At 43.9% G+C, this 26942-nt stretch overlaps 1 protein-coding gene across 7 annotated transcripts in view; it reads right to left on the bottom strand.

Annotated features, from left to right (window-relative positions):
- TNFAIP8 (TNF alpha induced protein 8) overlaps window positions 1-26942 on the bottom strand; it is a 123315-nt gene that overhangs the window by 23249 nt on the left and 73124 nt on the right. Inside the window, exon 1 of one of the 7 annotated variants that reach the window (XM_030869815.3) lies at window positions 14871-15118. The exons of 5 other annotated variants lie outside the window; for them this stretch is intronic. In XM_030869815.3, the coding sequence (XP_030725675.1) occupies window positions 14871-14943 (73 nt within the window). In that variant the 5' untranslated portion in view covers window positions 14944-15118. Of the gene's footprint in view, window positions 1-14815; window positions 15119-26942 lie in introns of those variants that run through there. One more of the 7 variants, XM_030869819.3, reaches the window with a different exon arrangement.

Here is a 26942-nt window from a genome sequence, read left to right as displayed (position 1 = left end):
TTAAGAGAGGGAAAGTTATGTTATTTAGGGAGACAGCAAGACAAAATAAAATATGAAGTTATCTTTGAAGTCCTGAAACAATAACTGTGTGCAGAGAGGTGCTAAAAAACCTTTTGGTATCTGTCAAAATAGTATAGATTCTTCCTAAGTTGCTATCTGACAAAAGAAATCGAAGAATCACTAGAATGATTGGAAGTAACTTTGGGGGAAAAAAATGCTGCTTCAAGTATACCTTAGATTCAAGAAGACAAGTCTTGAGTATACAGTTGTCTGGGCACGTCCTTGACGCTTTCAGTTTAAGCTGCTACATATGCAGGTGAAGATTATTTCCCCATTACCTACCTCAGGAGGGGTGATGATTTAAAAGGAGCTAAAAATAAAGGAGGCAACAAGGAAAGAATACTGACTCGAGCTGATTCTCACGTCTATTCAAATATCCTCTTATTTCATTAAAAAAAACCAAAACCCACCAACACCATAAAGTTTCAATCTGTATAACAGAAAATGTCAGGTGAAGTGACGGCCTGGTAAAAGTGAGAAAGCCAAGTGGCTGCTGAGAGCTTCACACTTATAGCCATGTTGAACTGAGTGACAAAGATCTATTCTGTCCAGAAATCCCCCACTTTATTTTTAAGCCTGGAAACTGGTTAGTCATATCTATACTGAACACTTCCTGTCCAGGGGCATGATGATGGCGACAAACTGCCAAGTTTAGTAGCTGCTTACATTCTGTCAATTGAGTCATTCATGGAATAGAAAACAGCATCAAACATTAAAAAACATCTGGCTAACTGAAGCTTTAAAAGATATACAAGGAAAACAGGTTTGACTATTTCACAGAATAAGGATAGATGGTGCCAGGAAAACAAAACAGAAAGAAAAGAACATACAATGTTACTCTAAGAGACTATTTTCTGGTAGTTTCTGTGATATTCCAGTATTACTACCAAATATAACAGTTCTCTCACTCCCCCTCTGGGTTAAATAGTCCAATTGACATTCCACATCTTCATTTACAAAAATGCCCCAAGATGCAGAAGATCTCAAGGAACTAAGCAACAACAACAGAATCAATTTATTCCTTTTTGCGTTTAATTTTAATCTAATTATATTTTAAAGGAAGGGTCACCTGAGAATTTTAAAGAAACAAGAATACGAAGGACTGAAATACAGATCAGGAAGGTCTTTATCCACTGGTCAAACACCATAATGTTACATTAAAAACCCATCTTTGAGAAAGAGAGGAATACAATTAAGGATTGTAAGAATGACCCTTTCCCTAGCAGCCCTGAGGGCTACGTCAGGCTTCAGTTATAATTTACCTGATTAACCCTTATACATGCTGAGACAAGCCAGCTGAAGTTCCACTGCTGAGAAGCACAAGGAACACCTCCCCTCCCCCCCGCCCCCGCCCCAAGCGCTGGCAGAGGAGCAGCCCCAAAGCATGCTGGGATGGACGACGACAACAAGAACGTCAAGTAACAGCTCCTGCACTTCCAGGATTATCCCCTTGATCATCAAGTCTGAGCAAATGATCGTGTGAGCCAAATAATGGACACCAGCTCTGCCCATAAAAACCCTCCGCCTGAGATTCTTCAGTGAGCTTGCTCACTTAGCAAGTGAGACTTGCTAATGAGTGAAGCCATAGAAATTAGGCGCAGCGTCATTGGGGGAGGGTGACGATGGTTCTCTCCTCCTCCAACAGCCATGCACTAAAAGTCCCACTGGCCTTCCATCCAAAGGATGGTACGGTACAGCTGACTGCTTTGAGAGGACTCCGCCGGGCTGGTATTACTGCTTTTCTAATTCATCATCTGCCATTGGCAAGCTTTTTGAGGAAATCATTTTTATAACCCAGTAGAAAGTCACTAGGAATCCAAGCCAACACAACACAGACCTTGCTTCAGACCAGCCCGATTTAGCCGTTGGAAAAGCAGCAGCATTCCTCAGTGTCACGTCCTTGTTTATGGGCCCCTGCATTAATCCTGCCTGAGAAGAACTGGAGTGCTTGTGTGTCCTCCAAACGCCACTATATTCACGGGCTCCAAGCTGTATCTTAACTTTGGAGACCAGCACTCCTTCATACCTCCTGTTAACTGCACAAGCAAACAAAATAAACTGCCAAAACTTCTCACCTCAGTCACGGTGGTCTCTTGCCTCTCTAGTGTTGCATAAATTATCTTTTTTTTTTTTTTCCATTTCCAAGTTATTTCCTTACACCTCCCTTCCCCTCTCTCTCCTAGGAGGCTCCGCATCAAGTCTGGGTCCCACCCTGTGCCTGCCACTGCCTGCCACTCCCCGTCCCTCTCACTCACTATTTCTTCCTCATTGTTCCCTTGAAATGTCAAAACCTGCCAAACGGCCACTCCCTCGACTTCCTTCACTATTCTTGTTTTCCAGTAGTTCTTCTCCTTCCCTTTTGTTGGCGCTACTGGCCCCTGAATTCTACCTCCTTGGAAACTCTGGAGAGACTCCTTCTTTAATTATCTCCTTTGTCTGAAGAACCTGAGTCCAGCGTTTAGACTTGTGATATTGCAGAGGGGTGCATTTTCATTCTAGCTGTTTCATAACTGACTTAATTCTAATTTTAACCCTCAAAGGTGAAAATGGTTTTGTAAGTGCTTTACAATAAGGAGAACAGTCAGTGCACTAATACTTTACTGTTATCAGATAACTTTACAGAAGAAAAACATTCCTTGGAGCAAGCCCATCCTTGCTTGCTTTTTACAGAATGGGAAATGAGTACTTCTTAACCAGGTAAATGTTGTAGGTAGGCCACGGTGGGTTCTGTCTTTGTGATTGTAAGTCTCCTTATTTATCCAGCACCTCCTGGGTGAAGCTGTCTAATCACTGATATAGCATTAACTCAGTGGTGCTCACCTCAGGAGAGATTAAAAATTCCTCAGAAAGGCTCAACTTACTAGTGTGGCTCAAATCCTATTTAACATGTAAAAGACTAAAACCCTCAGAGCTTCAGAGTATATGTCAAATCTGGGGTACCCCTGGCAGAACCACCAGTGGTTTTCCAAAACATGCATTCCTGTCATATGGGGAAAAAAAAAAAAAATGGGGCAGAGAGGAAGTAAAGGTGAAAGGGAAGAGAGAAAAATTCCCTAATTCTCAGACTGGCCAAAACTTTTTTCCAGCATGAAGAGCTGGATTAAATTTCCTACCTATATTCACTTCTTACCCTTAAGCACCAGTGCTGATTTTGTGCAATGCCACAGGGAGAGGTCAGAGGTGATGGCGGTGGAGATCAGGAAGGAAGCTACTGGCAACTAGGACTTGGAAGGTCCTAGGGTGATCAAAGTCTCCCTTCCTCAGGAGCCTGGGTGCTTGCTCACAGCTGGGGCAGTCATCCCCTGGGCCCCGCATGCCTTCCCTCATTTCCTAGGGTGTTCACTAAATATTGATGGAACACTCATGACGTATTCTTAGCAGATGAGCTCTTCAAACACAGGCTCAAAGCTTTTGCTGAGGCCCAAGGAGAAGACAGCAAAGCAATTTTCTACAGCACCTCTCCTTAGACATGGCTGACCACTGCCTCCATGGGGCTCTTGTCCTCCTGGCTTCTAAAGCCCTGTTCTCTCCTTGGTTTCCTCCTACCTCTTGAGTGTCTCCATTTCTGTTTCCTTTACTGGATGCATCTAGCTCCTTCCCTTGTAAAAGTGGGTATTCTCAGAGACTAACTCCACAGACCAGCCCCCACCTCTGTCTTCAATCTTACCCTCAGAGATCACGTAAGGGAAATCAATTCTCCTCTTCTGAGTGGAGAGTCACATACTTTTCTGCCCAGGGTCCTTTACCAGGGCTCAGCTGATCCTCCAGACCAACCCAGGGTTCTTGTCAGCTTAGTATTCCTACAACACTACTTTGCACCTACCCTATTCCAGCTCAAAACCCCCGGTTCTTTACAATAATTGTGTTTGCCTCCTAAATGGTATCTCAGGCATGCTTTAGTCTAATGTCAATGCCTTCATTTTTCTAACGAGGAAACTGAAGTTCTGAGAGACTAATCAGCGACTGAAGGTTGCACAGACAACCAAGGGCAAAGTCAGGAGTACAACTGGTCTCCTGATTCCCAGTGCCTTGTCTGCTACCCATAATGTCCCTCTGGGCAGCTTGGCTTCTAGGCTGGCGCCATGTACCACTGCAATACAGCCCACGAACGCTGCCCATGAACCCTCCACTCCATGCTGCCGTAAACCTCCTTCCTTCACTCTCCTCTGCTCTTCCCTAAAGGGCCTTGCTGAAGTCCCAGCTAACCCCTCTGTGAAGGCACTGCTGCCCACGACAATGTCTGGTGAACACTCTCTCCTCTAGATTCTCAAAGGGTCTGCTGCCTCATCTTCTGACCTGTACCCAACCTAAGCTCCCCATCATGTATTTTGTCCTATGAATGCACACGTCCCGTGTGTGATGGCCTGAACCAGGAGTTCTGTCAGGGCAGGGCCCTCTATACACACAATCTGCTTCTCCAGGCCCCGCAGAGGAAGTACTAACTCAGTCAACATTTGCTGCTATGAGTAGCCCAGGGAAGGCAGCAGTGATTGACGGAGAGAGGCTGTACCTGGGAAACAGGACTGTCCGTGGTGAGCAGAACAGCCTGTACTTCTGGGGACACCTCTGGTCCCCAGCTCCTCTGCCTAGCGGAGGGGGCCACATGAAAACACATACCTGGGCCTGGTGAGCCGGCATCAAGGATACATGGCAGGTCACGCTGGAAGGAAAGTTCATAAATTCCTTATTTTCCTCCTGACAGTCAACCCTGACTTGGGGACATGAGGTCTTAAGGCTTCAGGCCTCAAGCTGTCATGGTCACTTAGGGCATTCTGCTTAGTGGCCTCTTTGCTTCAGCATTTCCTTGGAAGAAACTTTACTCCCAGTTATCTATAAAATTAAATGTTGTTTGTCACGATGAAGCTGGAGACTGAATTCCAATGTAAGTCCACAGACGATGCTATGTATACAAACACAAACCCCCATACATCTTTTTTTTTTTTTTTTTTTTTGCTGTATGCGAACCTCTCACTGTTGTGGCCTCTCCCATTGTGGAGCACAGGCTCCGGACGCGCAGGCTCAGCGGCCATGGCTCACGGGCCCAGCCGCTCCGTGGCATGTGGGATCTTCCCGGACCGGGGCACGAACCCGTGTCCCCTGCATCGGCAGGCGGACTCTCAACCACTGCGCCACCAGGGAAGCCCCCCCATACATCTTTAAAACCGTAAATACCGTAGGTACCAACCTAACAACACAGGATTTACAGTCTTACAGATTCCCGGAGCAGCATTCCCTCAGCCATTTACTGCCCACTCTGCGGTCAGTCACTCAGGACACACTACAGGGCTACACCTAACTCTCCTTCAAGGTCTAGAACAAGATTTAAGACACATGATAAATGTAATTGACATTGCTATATCTTATATACGAAAATTTTTAAGAGAGTGAATCCTAAGAGCTCTCATCGCGAGGAAAAAAAAATTTTTCCTGTTTCTTTAAATTTGTATCTATATGAGATGACAGATATTCACTAAACTTATTGTGATAATCATTTCATGATGTTAAGTCAAATCATTATGCTGTACACCTTAAACTTACACAGTGCTTCATGTCAATTATATCTTAACAAAACTGGAAGAAAAAAGATCTAAGCAATTGCTCTTTCAGGTATCTCGATCAGCGGTGGGGGGAGCAGTGGGCTGCTTCTCAAAAAAGAACATGTTCTGACTCCCAACATGCACCGGGCCCACAGTGCTCCAGGGAAAACCAGGCTGTGGACCGCCCATCTGCTCCTGCAACTGCATGTCCAGTGTCTAATGCCCACTCCCTTCCCACCCACATACATGCACACCTTTTCCCCAAGGAAGAGCACCCCTGCCCAAGCAACTACTGAGCTAATTTTCCTAAGTGATGTTCTCAAAGGAATGAAAACAAGTGAGCTCACTGTTAAATTGCTTCTCACTCAGTCTATCCCCTTCAAAACCAGGGATCTAAAAGGATCTCTTGCAGAGCTAAATTTTATTTCACAATGCCTCCTCATCTTTTACTTTCCTGAGGTACACATAAGAGAAGGTGAAATAAATTCCCCCAAAAGGTAATGAATGACACCCACACAAACAGATTAGATTGTCCTGCTTCCAGGAGATCTCATGCAAAAATCCAGGATGCTGAAACCTAGGCTTGCAAAATTTCTTGTTTGCCAAACAGGCACAAGGTGGGTAGAAAGGGCCTAAACATCACCTCTCTGGGCCTCAGCTCCTCATTTCTAAATGAAAAGGTTAGACGAATGGACCTGCAAAGTTGCTTTTAACTCTAAATCATGGTGATTGGGGAATCCCCTGGCAGTCCAGTGGTTAGGGCTCCACCCTCTCACTGCTGACGGCCTAGATTCAATCCCTGGTCAGGGAACTAAAATCCCACAAGCTGTGCAGTGCAGCCGGAAAAAAAAAAAAAAAAAATTCATGGTGATTCTACTTGTATTTGTAGGGGGAATCATTTTAATTATAAAAGGCTTCTCACTGTAGATTTTCCTTAAATATTTCAGATATATATACTGATTTGATTTTTTTAAAAATTCAGCTTATACTATCTTTTTAGGCACAATCTACTGAATGAAGTATACGACCATGTTCATCTCAATGTTTCTCAAGTTGTTAGCATCTTTCTCATACAGATGGAAATGCTGACCAACGGTTTGTGGCAAATCTAGCCACTGCATTATGCTGAAATGAAATCAGTGCGCCCCGAGACTTTCTCTCACCCTACTGCATTCTCTTTTACCCACCCATTTTTTGGTTACTTCCTGCATTATCAGCAACCAGGAGCAGGGAATTTGGTTTTTGTTTTTGTTATTGTTCTCTTTTGGCTGCACCGAGCAGCATGCGGGATCTTAGTTCCCGGACCAGGGATCAAACCCACGTCCCCTGAAGTGGAAGCATGGAGTCTTTTTTTTTTCTTTTTTTTTTAACATCTTTATTGGAGTATAATTGCTTTACAATGGTGTGTTAGTTTCTGCTTCATAACAAAGTGAATCAGTTATACATATACCTATGTTCCCATATCTCTTCCCTCTTGCATCTCCCTCCCTCCCACCCTCCCTATCCCACCCTAGCATGGAGTCGTAACCACTGGACCTCCAGGGAAGTCCCAGGAGCAGGGAATTTAATCATCCATGTTATCCTGGTTGTTCCAAGGCATCCTCATGTGAGGACAAGAAAGGTGTGAAGCAAATTCAGTCTGATGAAAATTTCAGAAGTGAGGAAGAAAAAGTCCCCGGTATAATTCGGCTTACAGAGCTGGGGGTGTCAGGCAATACCAGGTTATCAGTGATGTCCACTGCAGAGGAGACAGTATGGCACAGATCTCTAAATGGATTTTCCATTTTTAGTCCTTGTCAGCACATTGCTCTCCAAGGCTAATGACTATATAAAAGGAAACAATCACATCAAAGTCCAGTGTTTTAGAGCACAGGCTGCACCTTCTACATTATAAATGACATCAAGGTCAGCTGCACCAAGTGCTGTGCATTTTGTCACAGCCAAACTACTGCTTCACCTCTGAACTCATCATTCCCTGTGCAGAGCAAGGGCTAGGGAAGGGAGGGGCAAGGGGAGAACACCGGTACGGTAGTGCTTAGCAATGAACATGATTATCTGAAACAGGGAGGACACCACCTGGTGCGGGCAGCTTAAACGATACCACTGAGCTTTCTGATTATAGAAGAGGATATTAATAAACCACCACCATGGAACTGAACTTTTCTGTGATCAATACTTTGACAGGTATTGGTCCCCTTCTTTGCAGTGGAAGTCTCTACTTTTTGTCTCCTTGAAGATTTAAAATTCCTGGGAGGTGGGGTAATGCTGACCATGAGATCCCAGCAAGGTTCTGCAAGGCACATGGGCTGGGGGTGGGGCTAAGCTCAGGCATACCTTGTCCTGGCACTTGACTGATCTCAGTCACTTGACTGGTGCTCTGATTGATCCATTCCTGAAAACCCACCAGGAACTGGGACCCCAGCTCTGGCAGTCTCTAGCGAGATGGACTCAAAGCAACCTGGAGCTCAGAGAAACCACTGCAGAAGCACTGAGGAATAGGTTAGGCACCTGTTAAATGATACTAAAGCTGAGAAGGGCTACAATTGAGAGTGCAAATGCCTGTGCACATGCCCAACAAATTAACATATTATCAGGAGGCATGACGAATTAAGTGAGTAGAACACAACTGTGCTAAGAATCACTCACATGTGTATATAGTCCTTGCAGATTTTAAAGAAACTTGAAATTCAGTGGATGCTACAAAGTCACCCCGTTGTAATAACTTAACACACACGTAATTGAACCTTGCTTCACATCAGTGACCTGGGGAATCCAAGCTCTCCGTTCTCAAGCTGGCCTCTGGCTCAGAAAGTGAGGTCCCTCTCTTGTCCCACAGGTACTCTGGTCCCTCTTGCTGCAGTAGGCTCCAGGTACCTCCCACCCAGTCCTGCTGGGTTCCTAGATCTCCTGCATCAGGGGTAGAAGGATGTACTCAAGCCTGGGTTCTTCTCTTTCTCCTCTAAGACATCTGGTCTCTCCACTCCTGTCTTCTCAAAAATGGGGTACAAGTGGACACAGGACCACAGAGAGCATCCTCCTGAGTGCCAAGATTACTTGAGGACGGGGGAGAGCAGCTTTTGGACATTCCTGGAAGTACCACATCACGGTTGAAAGCCCAGCATCTATGGATAGTCGACTTCCATTCAAATCTTGATTCTACCTTTTCTAGTTTTGTGGTTTCAGGCATGGTTTTTAACCTCTTTGAACCTTAGTTTTCTTAATTGCTATGTGGAACTCAAACAAAGGGTTATTAAACAAGTGTTAAATGAGATAATATACATAAACAGATGCTTAGCACTGTGCCTGGCACATGGAAGCACTCAGTACATTTTAGTTTCAAAATGGTTTCTTCAGTCTTCAAGGCAATTTGAGATGTTCATAAGCCACCTTAGGTCCCAACCCCAGTGATCAAAGACACATGCTTGTTTTGCCTCTGCCGTTAAAAGTACTTCAGTGGAGGGCTTCCCTGGTGGCGCAGTGGTTGAGAGTCCGCCTGCTGATGCAGGGGACACGGGTTCGTGCCCTGGTCCGGGAGGATCCCACATGCCACGGAGCGGCTGGGCCCGTGAGCCATGGCCGCTGAGCCTGTGCATCCGGAGCCTGTGCTCCGCAATGGGAGAGGTCACAACAGTGAGAGGCCCGCGTACAGCAAAAAAAAAGTACTTTAGTGGAGACTCTAAGAAATACTAAATAGATTTGTCCTCTAGTTTTGGAAGGCACTATTCCTGTAAAAGTGAGGCTAGACAACTTCTCAGCATTGCAACTTCTCAGCATATGATAAGTTTCATCATATTCTGTAATCTCATTTTAAATTGATTAATTTGACAATGCTTTATTAGGCCCTACTATATAAGAGAGGCCCTAGGGCAGGCAAAAACAAAACAAAACATGCACACGTGTTGCTTTCCAAAAAAACTTATAACAAAGTGGAGGCAAAGGAAAAGAAAATTAACAGCCATAATACATGAAAACATGACACTACTGAGGGAAATACAGGGTGTTATGGGAATGCCATGAAAGATCACCTCCTCCAAACTGGGTCCACTAGGTAAGTGAGACATTACCCACTTGAGGAGGGGCAAGAGAATGATCCCCAAAAAAGAAACGACATTTGTTGAGGGGACAAGGAAGTAAATAAACAGGGCAACACCAGGGTTGGATGAACCAGTCCAGTGGTGTTGTAGATGTCTGTTGCTGTTTTGGTGATCCATGTCAGAAGTCCCTTTCTATTTCTGAAGAAACGCTCATTTTGCAAGTGATTGGAGGAGTCACACCCCTACCTCTCACTCCCAAAGCTGGAACCAGAAGTCCCCTCTCCCACAGGCAGCAAGGGGCAAGGACACAATCTAGCACTGACAAATCAGCTGGCTTATTTCTGAGATTTTTAAATGTCGAGGATGACCAAATATTCAATCACATCTGGAGTCCCATCAGTGATAGAACTGAAAAATATACAGGAGGCCAAGGCCACAGTGAGGTCCTAATCAGGAGATGCTTAGCTGCATTTCCTGATGCATTTTTCAGAGGCTAATTCTTTTTGTGGATCTGTGAGCTATCCGATATACTTTCAATACCTTCTTCAGCTCATAACAGCAGGAATCAACTTCCATCCCTTTCAACCAAGAACCCTGATGACAGAAGTAGTTATTGTAATCAGGAGGGTACAAACGCTGAGGGCTTGAACCAAGGCAGGGGCCAGGAAGATGAAGAGAAGGAGATGCGTTCAACAGGTAATGAGGAGGATGAAGTGCCAGGTGGAAGCTGAAGATAAAGGAGAGCGTAGGGTCAAGGACAACTTGCAGATTTGTAGTTTGGAAGCCAAAAAGAGTGCAGTGATATTCAGTGATGACACAAAAGGAGGATCAGATTTGTGAAGAGTAGGAAATGATGGGCTCAGTGTAGACCTGTTGAATGGGATACCTATTTGACATTCACTAAAGCATGGTGTTTACCTGGACTCACAGACATAGAAAACAAACTTATGGTTACCAAAGGGGAAAGTGGGTGGGAGGGTTAAATTAGAAGCTTGGGATGAACTACTATATATAAAATAGATAACCAACAAGGTCCTATTGTATAGCACAGGGAGCTATATTCAATACCTTATAATAAACTATAATGGGAAAGAATGTGAAATATATATGCATACTGAATCACTTTGCTGTACACCAGAGACTAACACAACATTGTAAACCAACTATACTTCAATTAAAAAAAAAAAGCAGCCAGGCAGCTGGCTGTACAGATGGCTCTTAGAAAAGCCCAGGCTGGAGGTCTAGGAGATTAGAAAGAAACAGCTAGAAAAAGGAAGGGAAATCAGGAGAGTGTAGAGGCATAGGAACTAAGGAAGGAGTTTAGGACTGCAGGGACACTGGTCTTCTAGTGTCAAATGCTGCAAAAAAAGGTCAAGATCAGGACGAAAATATGAATGCTGGGTCACTCGTCACCCAGCACCTCGGAAATCACTGGTGACTTGGGCAACTTCAGTGGAGTAGTGGAGAAAAAGACAGATTTCAGTGGATGACGGATGACAAAGAGTGAGAAAGTAGGAACCATGCAAAAGGTTAAAAAAAAAAAAGAAAAAGAAAAGCAGGTTCATTTTAAAGGAGAAATAAGTGCCTAAAATTAACAAAGTACTGAGGATTACCTTTAAAAAATGAAGATCATTCATTCATTTTATAAATACTGAATGATCACCTCTCACTGTATAGGTCTTGGAGACATAGTGGGGGGAATAAAACAGACAGGGTCTTGCCCTCAAGAGCTTGTGGTCTAGAGAAAGATGCTAAACAACGTGGTGAGTACCAGTGAGGAAAAGATTAGGTGTCCTGAGAGTCGGCAGTAAGGGGATCTTAATTTTTTTTTCCGATATGGGGGCCTCTCACTGTTGTGGCCTCTCCCCTTGCGGAGCACAGGCTCCGGACACGCAGGCTCAGCGGCCATGGCTCACGGGCCCAGTCGCTCCGCGGCACGTGGGATCTTCCCGGACCGGGGCACGAACCCGTGTCCCCTGCATCGGCAGGCGGACTCTCAACCACTGCGTCACCAGGGAAGTCCGGGGATCTTAATTTAAGATGCAGGTTCAGAAAGAGCCTCTCCAAAGACCTGACCAGGAAAAGAGGGTCAGGTGGGGAGAAGGATTTCGGGAAGAAAGACCATCAAGTGCCAACACCCCAAAGTAGGGAGATTGAGCCCATCTATACACAGAAGGGAAGGAGCCAGGAAAGACATGGGGCCAACTGATGCAGTTAGGTGCCCATGGTGGAAGGAGTGGCCTCCGCAGCAGGAACCACGCCTGTTCCACAGACACCGGGAGGGTGGGTGTGGGTGAAGATGAGTCTGTCAGTTTGGAAGCAGGAAGTTGGGAGGGGGTTGTCTAATGGCTACTGTTTTCTTTGTGAAATAGCAGGCCTGGTGAGGCATGAGAGAGGTGGTGGCAGGAAGTGCTATTATGGGCAACAGAGGAGGGGACCTGGGCTCACTCACAGCTCAACCCTCCCAAAGCAACCCCTCCTTAATAATGGCTTCCTTGCTTTCTGGTACCAAAGCTTCAATAACCAGGACAGAGGAGCCCCGGATTCCTTGATGCCTGACACTAGAAAGAGCTTCTGAGATCTTAACTGCCATTCATTTCCCCTACTTTATAATTAAGTAATTTACTCAACGGGAATCAATTAAATACCAAAAATATGGCCATCAACCCATCTCCTCAGGAAGCCTCCATCCACTGGAAACTGTTGATATCCTTCTTTCAATGGCCTGCCCCAATTTAATAAAGTAGGCTTCTTCCTTCCTTTCTCTTGCTTTCCTATTCATATTATGTCTGGATATCTTAAACTCATTCAGCTTTCAATAAAGTGAGGTCTGGTTTTTTTTTCTCTGTTTAATACTCAAGCACAATCACCTATTCATTTGTAAGGCAAAATTAAATCAATTCTTTAGGAGGTGGCTATTGACCGAGGATGGAGGTTCAGCACTCCTGGCACAGAGTCAAGTACGTCCTAAGCTATGATGGCTTAACAATATCCCCAGTCATTTGCTTCTACATTCACTCACATACACAAATATGTTGGCCTCCAAGGATTTCTGAATCCGACTTGATATTTTTTTCAGATTCAACCCCAAACGAAGTATACTAGTCTCAAACTGTGGTTCAGAATAATGACTTAAAAGTATCTCTCATTACAGCAAATCAGGCATGAAACATCCAATGGCAGTTTTCTTGTAATGCAGACATTGTGAAGAGTTTGTGGTGATCTCATACTAAACGGGACACATTAAGTCCACAAGGAGAAAAAAAAAAGCTAAGGAGTGGGGACAGGATTAGTAAGGATAGAGAATAAAGATAACTGGAGCTATTTAAACAGCATTGTTCCTTTCTGAGTGGTGGTAGCTAAATGGAGGGTTCTAGATCACAGCCAACAACCAGTCTTGCCAGAACTGCCAGGGACACACACACACACACACACACACACACACACACAAAACACACATATATACACAGACACTCATCCTTTATTTCCAGGCAGAAGCTACCATGATTCCATTTGTTAATGAAGTATTTATTCAATCTCCCTCAAGAGTTATTCCATATCCTACCCTAACTGCCATCAATTTAAAACTCTAGCACCTCATATTATTTTAAAAGAAACATTCTGAGCTTTCTGTAAAAAGCAGAGGCAGGATAATTTGCTACAGATCTGTAGAATGTAAATGATGGCAAGTGGAGGGATAAGGTAAGGTGGGGTGCACATTACAAGACCTCTTCACACTCCAGTTTTCAGGCTTGCAATGGGTGAGCTAGGAAGGAGAGAAGAATGTGGGTGCTGTTAGAAGAATGTATCATATGCTTTGGGATACTGTTTTCCACTTTCTCCCCACTCCCTTTTTTTCAAAAGAAAAAAAACACACCTGGGAGAAAAATACCAATGTAAGTGCTACTCGTCATTCATAGAAAAGTTCACCACTGGATTCGCTCAGCCCGTTTCCTATTTGCCTCCGACTACTTGTGACTTATGTAAATTGCTGTCTAAAAGAACGGAAAAGCCTCCATCAGGACAGACTCCGCGGCAGCAAGGAAACATTAACCCCCCAAACTCCACATCAAGCTGAAAAACAATGCTCCTGGCTGTCATTTTTCATTCACACCAGCCCCATATTTCTATTAAACAAGCCTGTTTTTATTGACTGCTTCCTTCACACAGCATAATAAAGTAGACGTCAGCCCACACAGACTACATCTTGAAACTCAGGGCTTTACTCTGGGGATGGGACTCAGTAAAAGAAGAGGACAAGTTTCAAAGGCTCTCCCTGACTGGTATCTACCAAATGGGGAAACGATGGGGCTCCTTTCTGTTCCTCACGCTCCCAGAGCTGCTGTGATTGACTTGAAATTTACCAGTTTCCCAAGAGGCCACTTGAAAAGAAAAGAAATTTCACAATCTTGAACAGTCCCCCAACTATCCCTACTCCTACCTCAACTTACAAGAGGACTTTTGTATACATAAAGTTTCAGGAAACAAAGCATACAAACACTCACACACAAATAAACTCCCCGAACTAACAGCAGCGTATAATTGTGTTTTGGTTGGAGCTTTTCCAGCCCTGTCACCCGCTCTCTGTTAGGAGTAAATGAAACCCTCTGCTTTGGCAAAGTTGGAAACGGACAAACTCTCCTCAGTTTCAAGCTGCACAAGGCCTCCCTCATCTCTCAGCCCCCTTAAAGCCTCCAACAAAATAAATTCACTGCTTAACAGCCAACAAGAAAATTAAAACAAAAAACCAACCTATTCCCCAAATAAAGATCTTTCACTTCTCCCCCCCCCCCCCACGCAGCTTCCCCTTTTAGCCGGAAACACACCACGTTTCCAATTTCTAAACCCCTTTTTCAAGAGACCCTTGACTCTTAAGGCTCTTCCAGGGGATCCGGCTTTCGGCTGTCCTGATGCAGGCAGGCAGCGCTCTTCCAAGTACATTTTGCGTTCTTGGAGTCAATACTGGGGCTGTTTCGTTTCCAGAGAAATCTAGAAAGCAGCTTTTAGTGGGCTGGCTGAGCTAGGTCCGTCTCTTCCTCCCCTCCCCTTTGAACGGCCGCGGGGTGAGAAGGGTCCAGGATTCGGCACATTCGGCTCTAACTGAGCAGCGAATGCGCAGGGAGAGCTGACAAAGTACCCATCGCGCACTTTTAAACTCCCATCTGCTCCCCTACTCCGCCTTACTTCCACATTCCTCCGCAGAATCTGGCGGGGGCCCCCAGCAAAATCAAACTCGTACCTTCCTTCGATTCTTCTGCTTCGGAGTGCATGGTGTCAGAGTAAGCGGTAGCACAAGCGACTGCCGCTGACATGGACGAGCTGCAAATTTGCTCGGCAGCCCAAACCCGCACACAACGGAAAATAAAAGGAAGGAAAGCCACTAAAATCAAAACCTCTTCGGGGCGGGAGGGCTGGTTCTGGTGCAGGGATTTTCAGGGGGAAAGTTCTGCAAGAGTGACGAATCGCGTCTCAGCTGGGCGGCGGGAGTCCGCCCCCGGGGCGCGCGCCCCAGCCCGTCGCCGGCGACCTGGCGGCTGGTGGCCGGGCGCACGCAGGTGGGGCTGACTTTGTGGAGGGGCCGGGCAGAGGGGTGGCGGCCGCCAAGACCCCGGACGGGCCATGCCTGGTAAATCAATGTGCAGGGAAGAAAAAAGGCCCATCTCGGCGCGCGCTGCTGTTTTACATAAGGCATAAACGCATACGCAGTCCAAAGAATGCTTCTCCATCTTTAGGTTACATTTTTCGACGCCCATTTAACTTTCTGTGTCTTGGGGCTTTATACGCCCAAAATGAAGGATTTTAAAGCTGCTCGGTTTTACACGTTATTTTTGTAGGAAAGTAACGTGGATATTGATCCATGTGCCTGGAAGGTACCTGCTTCACAAGCCCAAGAGGGGGGGCCTTTATCAGAAAGTGGGGTGTAGCCTCCACCCCTTACCTTTGCGCAGGAAAAGGAGACAAGGCGGCTTTCTCATTCCGTATAACCCGGGCGAGCACTCGTACTCAAACCCCAACCCGGGAGAACTAACTCCTCTGCAGTTACGCAAGGGCCATCCCCCAGACTGAGGGGGCGATTCCCTCCCCGCGCTAATAGCAACTACCAGGGATAAATTCCTTCCAAAAAGCCGAAAGAGAAGGCGTGGGTGGGGAGGTAGTCAGGCTTTTGAAATGCTGATAGAATAAAGAGGCTGGAGAGCCTGGAGGACAGATCTCAATTCTGCCCCCTGGTCGGGTCCACAAGCTCCTACAACCGGCTGAGAGGAAGACGTCTTAGCTTTGTGAAACCTTAATTTTTCCTTCGGAGAATGGGAGACCAGAGCTGCCACCGACATACCTGTCTTAATGAGGTATTTTGCAGAGCATTAGTTTTATTACCAATCTAAGGCAACAGGCCCTCAAATAACATACCTGAAAGATCCAATAGGAAACTGTGAGAAAAGTTACATTCTTTTAATAAATATATTTTCCAGCTGCTTTCTTTTTCTTCATTTCCCTTCTTTTTTTTAATATGGGCAAAAAACAAGAAGAGAGGCCCTATAGTAAATTTAATGAAAAGAATATACAACAGATGTAAAGAATCTGAATTAAGATTTAGTTCTGCCATTTATTATTTGTATGACCTTGAGCAAATTATTTAACTTCTCTGGGCCTCCCCTTCCTCATCTGGAAAATGAGGATTAATCAATTTTATTTACTTCACAAATTTATGTTTGGTATTGAAGAAGGTAATATAAGCAAAAAGTGATATGAAAACCATAAAATCCTACACAGATTATTACAAACTACCACCACTATTAAAAGTAAATTTTTGTAAAAGATATTCTTGGGTTTTATTTCAGTATTGGGTTTGAACAGAAAAGAAGTGTTTATGCTGTTCACAAGCAGTGAAGGCTATTATAAATATTAATATAAGACCTAGATATTAAATCAGTTCCTACTGCTGAGTGATTCTAACATGCTTAAGACACCAAGAAGAATTTTATCTCAATTCTACTAAAAGGGCAGGATGATGAGAGGAAGACATAGCCAGTCAGAAAGGAGAAAAGAGGAGAAACATCTGGAAAATATCAGTATTGTGGAGCCTCCCGGAAACTGACCTCACCACCAAAAGGGTAACAGGCTGCACCCTTCCAAAAATCGCAGTTAAATGCGAGGTCCCCCCTGCCACACATCCTGAGCTGCTAGGATGCATACCTTCACTCTGTAACTTCAGACTTACGGAGGAGATATGAAGGTCATTCTGAACCCAAAGAAAAGCTCCCTTACCGGTCAGAAGCGACCTTTCCTGTCTCATCCAAGGAATCATTCTGGAAGCCTCCCCACCTCACCCCACACCAGCCATCTGTCCTTGCCCTCCCCCATGGCAGCCCAGACTTCCACAGATGTCAGCCAGGAGCCCTGCAGGATCTCACCAGGGCTGTGAACTACATAAAGATAGTTCCCATTCATCTATAATTGGAGTAAGATGCAACACCTTTTCAAGGTGATGATTACGCAGATTCACGCAACCCAAAGTCCGGGCCCCATCAGCCACAGGAAGGACTCACTTTTACCTTCTTCCTTCAGAAAGTGCCCCCATAAGAATGATTTACGAAATGTCCTCCTGCAAGTCCAATTACGTACAAACCACATAAGGTGTGTTAAAGTACACATCCTAATGTCCGACTTGTTTTACACTGGGTTCACAAAAAGGCCTTCAGCTCCACTCAGTTTAGCCGAGGAGAACAACTGCTGAATGAGCAGTTCAAGCGCTGCTGTGTCAGCCTCCTAATTCAATTTAGAGCCGTTTTAGCAGCTAGGTTGATCTTTGAACTTTCGCTGGGATCCTCAGGAAACCTGGCAAAAAACTTTTGTATTTAAATGCAGTCCAGAAGTCACCTTGGGGAACAATGTCCTGATATAGCTCAAGTGCAAGGCATGCTCAGTCTATTTTAAAAGATTGTATCACAGCCTCTCTCCATCTTGTCCTACCCTCCCCCCCACCCCACTCCCCAAAAACCACTCTTCTTTAGGATCCAAAATTCCAGATATTCTAGGACCTCTCCATAAGAAAGTGTCCATGTCCTTCTCAGAAGTTCTACAGAAGTGTGTTTCACTGTTTGTAAGCATTTATTTCTTTGTTTTGTGGTTAACTGTAAATTTATCTAAATCTCCTTAACCGCCTAAAAGAAGAAACCAGCTGACTGTGTTAGTAAAATAAGGTATTAGTTCAGTGTCTGCCTCTAATTAGCTCTTTCCAACTTCTTATTTCACTCCTCTGAACTACAACTGTATAATATATGACACGAGGATGTCGGTTAAAATGGTGTATATATTTTGTATGTGTTCTATGAAATCATCAAAAAAACTACCCAAGGGTTTCTATGTTTATTTTTTCCACAACACTCTGTATACTAGCCTAAAAATAGTATCTATTCAATAAATATTCACTGAATAAGAAAAAAAAGATATTGTGTGGATAAGGATGTGCCTCAGTCACCTGTACAACTTGAAGCTACACTGCCCCCCTCCCACCAAAGAATGGTGACAAAGGGCAGCTGATTCTCTGGGGTTTCCCTGGTTGTCTACGGCAACAGACAGATACTAGGTCGGTCACTTCGTCTTGATTTTGCTCTGTTTTAAAAAGGAGATTACTTTTTAGCCCTAGTAAATATGCTCCAGTACATCATAATGATTTGTTGTCTGGTGTAAGTGCAATCTGTTCACTTCTGTATGTTTAAGAAACACTCCACCACCTCTTAGTGTGGCTTGGAATACGCTCTGAAGTCACAACAACAATCTCTTACAGACCACCTGATACAAAATAGCAACTAAGTTAGCAGCACTTCTCATTTAATACCAAACTGCTTTTAAATACTATGTTGAACTTCTACCCATGTCCAACAGTGGCTCTCCCACCTTCTGTATCAAGACGGGAGAGTTACAGTGCTGGCTAAGATTCTGTTTTTTGTTTGTTTGGTTTTTTTTCATTCAGTCAGTCATTATCGAATATTTACATGTGTCACATGTAAAAGGGCTCTGCTCACATGGAGCTTACTGGCATAATTTTGGTAATTTTGACCAGAGACTTAAAGAGTTCAACCTTCCAAGTGATCTTGGCTCTAAGGAAGGTTTATTAACACCACCTCTCAACTGAACTTTATACAGAACAGCAGAAACATCTCCTCTTAAATTATACCTCAGTAAAGCTGTTGGGAAAATGCCTGGGCTTTGGACCTTTTGCTTACAGTGGCCCAGATGTCTGCTAAGAACAGGGGAGGGCAGCAAGTGTTCAGATTTACACAGAAGAGAAGCCAGCAGAACTGGGAAGAGAAGGTACAGTTCATTCAGGAGGTACCACATACTCTGCTCCCATTCAAGAATGTTGTAAGTTCTCTGCAGTGAAAAAGACTAAGCATCTCTGTCAATTTGTTATAGACTTAATGGCTTCTAGGTCATAAGAATACCATGCTACAGAAATGGTCATTCCATCAATATTTTTATTTCTACCCTGCTGACAAGAGGTTGAATCTGTATAAACAACATTTTAGGTCAGGGGGAAAAAAAAGAGTTGTTTACTTGGTATAAAAAGTGGCTTTCTGAAAAAAAAAAAAGTGGCTTTCTGGGCTTCCCTGGTGGCGCAGTGGTTGAGAGTCCGCCTGCCCATGCAGGGGATGCAGGTTCGTGCCCTGGTCCGGGAGGATCCCGCATGCTGCGGAGCGGCTGGGCCCGTGAGCCATGACCGCTGGGCCTGCGCTTCTGGAGCCTGTGCTCCGCGACGAGAGGGGCCACAGCGGTGAGAGGCCCGCGTACCACACACACACAAAAAAGTGTTTTTCTTCTATTTGACTTTGAGGTTTTCCTCGCCTTTTCTTCTGTTATTTATGTCTACACCCTTGAGAGTCTTTAAAGGCTTTCATGATCTATGTATAAAGTTGGCTTTCAATCCCTCTCCTCACAGAAGGATCTGTGTTCTTGGTCTCACCTGGTTAGGGCTGCAGGCTTTGCATCCTTCTTCTCCTCCTCAGACATTCTCTTGTATTTAACCTTCCAAAAGAGGGGTGGGGCTAAATGGGTGTCTCGCCAGAGCCCCTGCCTGGCCCAGGTGATCTCACTCTTCTTCCTTAAGAAAGTTTTATTTACCAAAAGTGGAGAAAGGGCCCTGCAAATGACAGTGGAGGTTCCTTACACACCTTCTCAGGAGGCCAAGCCCTGAGCCTCAAGTGGCCTCCTGCTTACGCACTGCTGGTACTGGGATGAGGTGCAGGAGATTGGGAGGCAGGGACAGAACTGCTGTGAATCAAGGAAGAAGGCTGAGGCTAAGTGTGGAGACGGAGGATGGGGAAAGCTGCCTCCCAGGGCCCTGCCTGGGAGTCTGAAGTTTGTTCTGGGTAAATCCTCTCCTCATTCTTCCCTATGGCATTTTCAGTGTATCCTCCAGGCTCACTAATGCTCTGGGTGTGAGTGGTTAATTCTGAGGGAATGGGAAGAAGTGCTGACATCTGAAGTGAGCGCACACAGGGAGACAACAATACATCTGGGAGACACTTGTTTCCTAGACTATCAGTGTTTGCTTTTATTTCCTAGACTATCAGTGTTTGCTTTTATTTCCTAGACTATCAGTGTTTGCTTTTATTTCTCTCCTAAGAAATCTTCCTTGCTAAAAACTTTTAGCAGATGATGAAACACACACACACACACACACACTCAAAATCAGGTCCGAAAATACTATCTGAAGAATTTATGTCTTTGGGTCTTTCTTTTGTAATACTTAGCTATGATGCCTTGCATTTATATATGTTTTATTCAGACTTCTCAGTTAGTTCCCTTGGGTCACTATACTCATTTTACAGATATGTAATTAAAGAAAGGGAGGTTATAAAATTTGCTCAAGGTCACAAAACTAAGTAAGAATGTTTTTGAGACTACAGTAAATGCAAACCAGGCCTCCTGTTTCCTATACCCAGACTTTCTCACTCTATTAAACTACTCACGTAAAATTCAAGTCCTTTATTTTGCAGAAGAATAATTCAAAGATTGCTATACTGGAAGATTCTCAGAAAGTTTGAGCTGGTCATGATTCTAGGATGGAATGCTCAAATCACTCTGTTCAAATGCTTAGATCACAGCCTCAAATCAAAGCTATTCCATTCCTGATATTCAATGCTTTAAATAAACCATAAGTTTAATAGCGCCTATTTATTCAGCCACATGAAACTACAGGTCTTTTTGTTTTGTTTTGTTTTGTTTTTGTGGTACGCGGGCCTCTCACTGTTGTGGCCTCTCCCGTTGCAGAGCACAGGCTCCAGACGCGCAGGCTCAGCGGCCATGGCTCACGGGCCCAGCCACTCTGCGCATGCGGGATCCTCCCGGACCGGGGCACGAACCCGTGTCCCCTGCATCGGCAGGCGGACTCTCAACCGCTGCGCCACCAGGGAAGCTCTTTTTTTTCTTTTTTAAAGTAGAAGTTCGCTCAGGACCCTGACTAAACCTCCTTGGATGTGAGGCTGCCAGGAGCAGAGAAGAGAACGCCAGACTCAATGTGGGAGAACTGGGCCTAATTACCACAAACTCAGTAAGCACTGCCTCATTTACATTAGGACTTTATTTTTCTATTCATTCTTCTAAAAATCGGCAAGCCATTTAAGCTCTCTCAGCTTCTGTTTGCACACCTGTAAAATGGGGATAATGCCACTTATTTCACAAGGTAGCAACAATAAAAATATGAGTCAAGAATGTGACGAAGCACTGAAAATTATGAAGTCCCCCTCATCCCTGTTGCAAATACTTTCATGAATAAGGCCAGATTATTTTAGGTTGTGGAGCATCTATTTGGAAGCCCTAGATGCTGGCCCTACAGAAGTTCCAGATAGGTGTGGCAATTTAATGTGTGTGGTCCAGCGATGGAAAGTGAAAATAAAAGGGCCGAACCTCACTGTGCCCAGGTTAATGGGGTCAACACGGGATAACCTGAGAGGGGCTACAGAAGGGATTCGCCAGGAAGAAAAGAGGCAGGGCTGAGACTGGACCCAGAAGGCCGTGCCACACCTGACCTATGCATCCCTGGCTTATCTTCAGAAAAGGAGCAGGAGGAAAACGTGATCAGTGATCACAGTCACAGAAACTCAGGCTTGGAATCGACCTTAGAGGTCATTTACTCTAATCCTCTACCTGGCTGTGAAGCACTCTCCTAGACATGTCACAGGCAGCAAGCATTCATCCAGAATCTCCTTGATTACTTCTATTAACAGAGACTCACTCCTTTAACAGGGTCCCACTTCCTCTCTAATCATTAGAAAGTTCCTCCTTATAATGAACTGAAATTCAAGTTTAAGGGCAGTACTATTCAAACTACTTCCACTCTAACCACTACCTTTACTGCTTACTGCAAGGAAATAATTTTATGAGGAGATAAACAAAGATTTTTTTAACTGAAATTTCTCTTTCAACAGCCTACTGGAGACCCCCTCGTATTGGCTGGTAATTGCAGTAGAATGCAATGTGAGACAGTTATGCAACTTTCCAGGGCTGGCCACACATCTGCTATTGATTATCATGAAGTATTCAGAAGCAAGCAGCTTTGCTTGAGGCGGCAGCAGTGACAACCTCTTTCTCTTCCGTGTGTTCACTCTAAGGGGGTAGAAAAGGATGCCAAGACAGGTTGGGTAGTGTCCCTACGTGATCACATCTGAGCAGTTAAGATCTTTATCGGGGTTTCTGACCAAACTTTTGAAATCCATAAGAAAACGGAAGTAGTGCTCATATGTGGAATTTGGACCATAGACTCCTGGTCTGAGATCTGTTTGAAAGTCTAATCCATTCCAAGTTGTCATATTTGGAGTTTAACATTGAGTTTCTGACATGGGTAGATTCTCTATTAAGTTAATATTCGTGCCAACTCGTCACTGTTTAAGAGACAGAAAACGCTGGGAGGTGAAGCTACAGGGCTAGACAGGCTTGCCAGTGAAAGTAGCCAAGGCTGAAACTCAGCAGACAAACTCAGCAGGTGATAAAAATGTGAACCAAAGCAGAACTTATCCAAACAGGGTTTCAGGAGGAAAAGGGAGGTTGTTTTGCAGGTAGCACTGAAAGGCATGCATCAGAAGTTTTTCCTTTTGAATAGGTCAGATTACAAAACTTAAGTTATTCAGCTTCTCCTTAAAGAGCTATAGAAATATGTAACAGTTATGATTCACAAAATTGTAAACATCACCAAAATGAATGTATTTTCTGGGAAAGTGGTGACGTGAACAGTATACCTGCCTACCTACCTAAAAAAGGTCTTATTAAGTCCATTCGTTTCCTCGTAGAAACAAAAGAAAGCTACAAATCACTAACTTTTTAAATTTGAAAACTATTTCAATAGAATTTTTACTACTGAATTCAGCAAAGCCCCATCGCATGCCATTTAACTTTCTCAAATTCAATTATGTACCATCAGCCCAAAACAGACAGAAAGAGAGAGAAAAATAATAACCTAAATGGTGCATCAGCCACCATGAAATGATTTTATGCTGAAGAGTAAGCATGAGATGGAGCTGGGGCTTTGCTGGTCCCTCTCTGACCCTTGTCTCTGCATTGCCTCTCACACTGGGGGCATCTCATACACTGATGGTGAATGTCGTGGTTAAGGCTATGCATGTTTTTTTTAATGTCAAAGTACCTCTAAAGACAAGGCAACTATCCAATCTAGTCCGAAGGAAACAGGAACTTGTTCCAATGCTGGAGGAAACACTTACAATAAGTCCTATACTTACTGGAAGATGGTATGTTATTCTCCAATCTGGTAACTTCCTAAAAGATTTTCAGAAACAATATTGACCCTATACAATTTTTACATTACACCTGACTCTTCTGTACTCTTAACCAAATCGGTACCTCAGATTCTCGTATGTTAGAATGATGTGGTCAGAGTTGGTGAAAGAGACTCACAATTTGAGCCCTGAGATCCTCAAATTGTGTGCCATGGTGCCTGAGAGCACTACAGCAAACTCGAGGGGGTGTTGCAGGATATTTTAAATTTTTGAGGAAGACATAGCATTATTTAACATCTCTCAGACACTGCGTGAACTAGTAGTTCAAGCCAGTTCACAGTATAACATTAGACTGTTATATTTCTTTGGATGAGAGCATTACTTTGCAAAGCTGGGTTGTAGGCACTTGCTGTACTTAAAAAGCAAATATTATGTGAAAAGTAACGTGAAACAGGAAATTAGGATAGTGGAATACAATCTGATTTCAAGGTTTTAAGAAGTTGTGTGTTGGCCAGTGATCAATTTATTGCCTCACAGCTCCAATTCACCCTCTGCAAAAATAAAGATGGAACTTTACATATTTTTTCTCTTGCCAGCTGGTTCTACCCTAAGCTTTGTCAGTGGGGTGCCATGGAGAGACATTACAGGAAGAGGAACTTTTGTTTCCTGGTTCTGGTGTGCTCTTGCTGCAAGCTGCCACAAGCATACATGGCTTCTCCAGCCCCCAGTTCCTGCAATGCAGGTACCTTCTTCAGCAACTGGCCCCTGCTGTACATGGTGGTCAGCACCAACCAGCCTCCAGCAGCTTCTGCTGGCGTCCCCCTTAGGTGGTTTTGTAGCAGAGCCCCTCCAGTGGGAAACCTCCCCATGAACAGATTTCCTCGGCATCCTAGAGGATGGATTTCCAGCAAGTTCTACCAGCACAGCGCTACTGTGACTTCTCTGCCATCCAAGGTGCCAAGGCTAGCCATCCTCTCCCCAACAAGGTCCACAGTAGAAGAGAGAGCAAGTTTGGGTTTGGTGCCTTGTTTCAAACCCAGGGGAAGAGGCTGCTCTTTATATTTGTTATTCCTCTGTTCTTCAGAATTCTCTTTACTTCCTAACAGCCAACCCTCATCAAAATGAATATTTCTTTAAAAATTTTTTTTCTTTCTTACTACTGTTTTCAATTGTGGTGAGATGCACATCACATAAAATGCACCATCTTAGATGTTTTTAAGTGTACAGCTCAGTAGTATTAAGCACACATACATTGTTGTGCAAGCCTCACCACCATCCATCTCCAGAACTCTTTTCATCTTGCAAAACTGAAACTCTATACTCATTAACACTAACTCTCCATTCTTCCCTCCCCTCAGCCCCTGGCAACCACCATCCTACACTCTCTCTCTCTGAATTTGACTACTCTAGGTACTTCATGTACGTGCAATTACTCAGTATTTGTCTTCTTTGTGACTGGTTTATTTCACTTAGTTAATGACCTCAAGGTTCATCCATGTTGGAGCATGTATCAGAATTTCCTTCCTTTTTAAAGCTGAATGATATTCCACTGTGTGTATATACCACATTTTGTTTCTTCCCTTCCTCCATCAATGGACATTTGGGTTGCCTCTACGTTTTGGCTATCATGAATAATGCTGCTATAAACATAGGTATACAAATACATGTTCAAGTCCCTGTTTTCAACTCTTTTGGGTATATACCCAGAAGTGGAATTGCTAGGTCGAACGGTAATTCTACTTTTAAGTTTTTAGGAGCCCCCATACTGTTTGCTAGCGAATATTTCTTTATATTAAACTTTCCTGTTCAAATTATCATGTGCTTTATCTCCTGACTGGATCCTGACTGAAACACGCAAGGCCCAACAGATGCACCCATTCCATTAGTAAGTAACTGGTGAAGAATGAAATAAAAACATTATTTTTTAACCTTTCAATTTATGTGTATTATTTTTTCACATGGCTACAAAGTTAATAGTACATAACTACTTATTAAGTTATTGGGACCTAAGCACTTCATAAGTGAAACGGCTAGGTACTTCTTGTATCCTAGAAATAATATGAAAAAATTACTGAGACACTAAGGGTTCCATGAGTAAAGATGTTGGGAACCTTTGCTCCAGCCTATATGTTTCCAGCTGCCCTTAGGACAAGTCTGCTTGGAAGGTTCCTTAGGCTCACCTTGGAGGGACACTCACCTAGGGAGTATCCTTATACTTGAAGGCACAGATAGATCCCTCCCCCACCCCCAGCATCTTGGTTTTCTTCATAATATTAAATTCGTTCTTACTTGGGCAATGATGGCTAGAAACTTATGATTATCATTGACTCAGGCTGCTTTGTGTCCCCTTATTTCTAATCTAAGTCCCACAGTCAAAATGTTTCCCGAATAGGCCTTTTTCCCCTGCGTTCCCACAGCTGTTAGTCTAACTATCATCGCTAGCTGGTATTATCTAACAGATTCAAGCTGATTTCCCTTAAATGAGACCATGGGTTGAAAATTCAAATGCCCACTGAGGCTAGAAATACAATGATTCGTACCTGCCACAGTCCCTGCACACACGAAAGCAGCTGAGCTAAGCAGGCTATGGGCCAGGTGCCCAGGATGCCAGCTGGAACAACAACCTCCCTCTCCCAAAGAAAGCGCTGGCAATGCAAGTGAGTGTAAATGACGCTACTAGTGGCAAAATCATGACTGCTCCCCACTCCATACACAAGTACACATGAATGATTTGAAAAGCAAGTAATCATTCAGAAACTTTGACAATTGTTTCCATTAACTGGAAATTACTGGAAACAAACGTTATGACACATCTTGTGCAGCCACACTGTTGGAACAGGCTGCAGTCTATTTTTTCTGCTGTTACGCTTTTTTTTTTTTTTTTTTAACCCCAAAGCCTAGTTCAGGTCTCAACTCCTCCATAAAGCCTACTGAAGCCCACAGTGAACTTAACTTCCACTGTGAACTTCTAACACACTTAAAGCTGATACTCTGGATGTTAGCTGTCTTCTGAGGCAGATTTGTAAGCTATTTGGAACATAAGATTATATCTTGTGGGGTTTTTTTTCTCCTTTCTAGAGAGTAGAACACACTGGATACTGTGAAGGCACTATATAACTAATAAAACAATCATTCAATCATTTCATAATATTGAATTATGACAACATGTAAGAATAAGCCTAATTTCTCCTTACTCCAAAAGTATGTTACAAGGAACTGTGTACATAAATATCTGTTATCTTCAAAGACAGAAAACAAGAAAATTTGCATTGCATCTGGAGAACTGAGGCTGGTAATCTACAACAATCCAAAACTCTATCGGATAAAAAGCCAAGAAGAAAATAATTCTGACAGCTGCAAACCTTCTGTTTTACAACATGCACAGAATGGAGGCATTTCCTCTTAACATCCTCATAAACAGAGTGCTGAGCAAATGCAAACAGCCCCAGTAGAAGACACTGGAGTCTAGGCTTCAACTAATGGATTGTGCTTATCTTTATAGAGGCAACCTCGCCAGCCCCCTAGCAAACCCACCACAGTTGTCCTAGGAGCCATGAATAAGATGGATTGAACAAAAT

The sequence above is a fragment of the Globicephala melas genome, chromosome 3, assembly GCF_963455315.2.
Source record: "Globicephala melas chromosome 3, mGloMel1.2, whole genome shotgun sequence".
Lineage (NCBI taxonomy): Eukaryota > Metazoa > Chordata > Mammalia > Artiodactyla > Delphinidae > Globicephala > Globicephala melas.
This window is presented reverse-complemented; position numbering and strand designations above follow the sequence as displayed.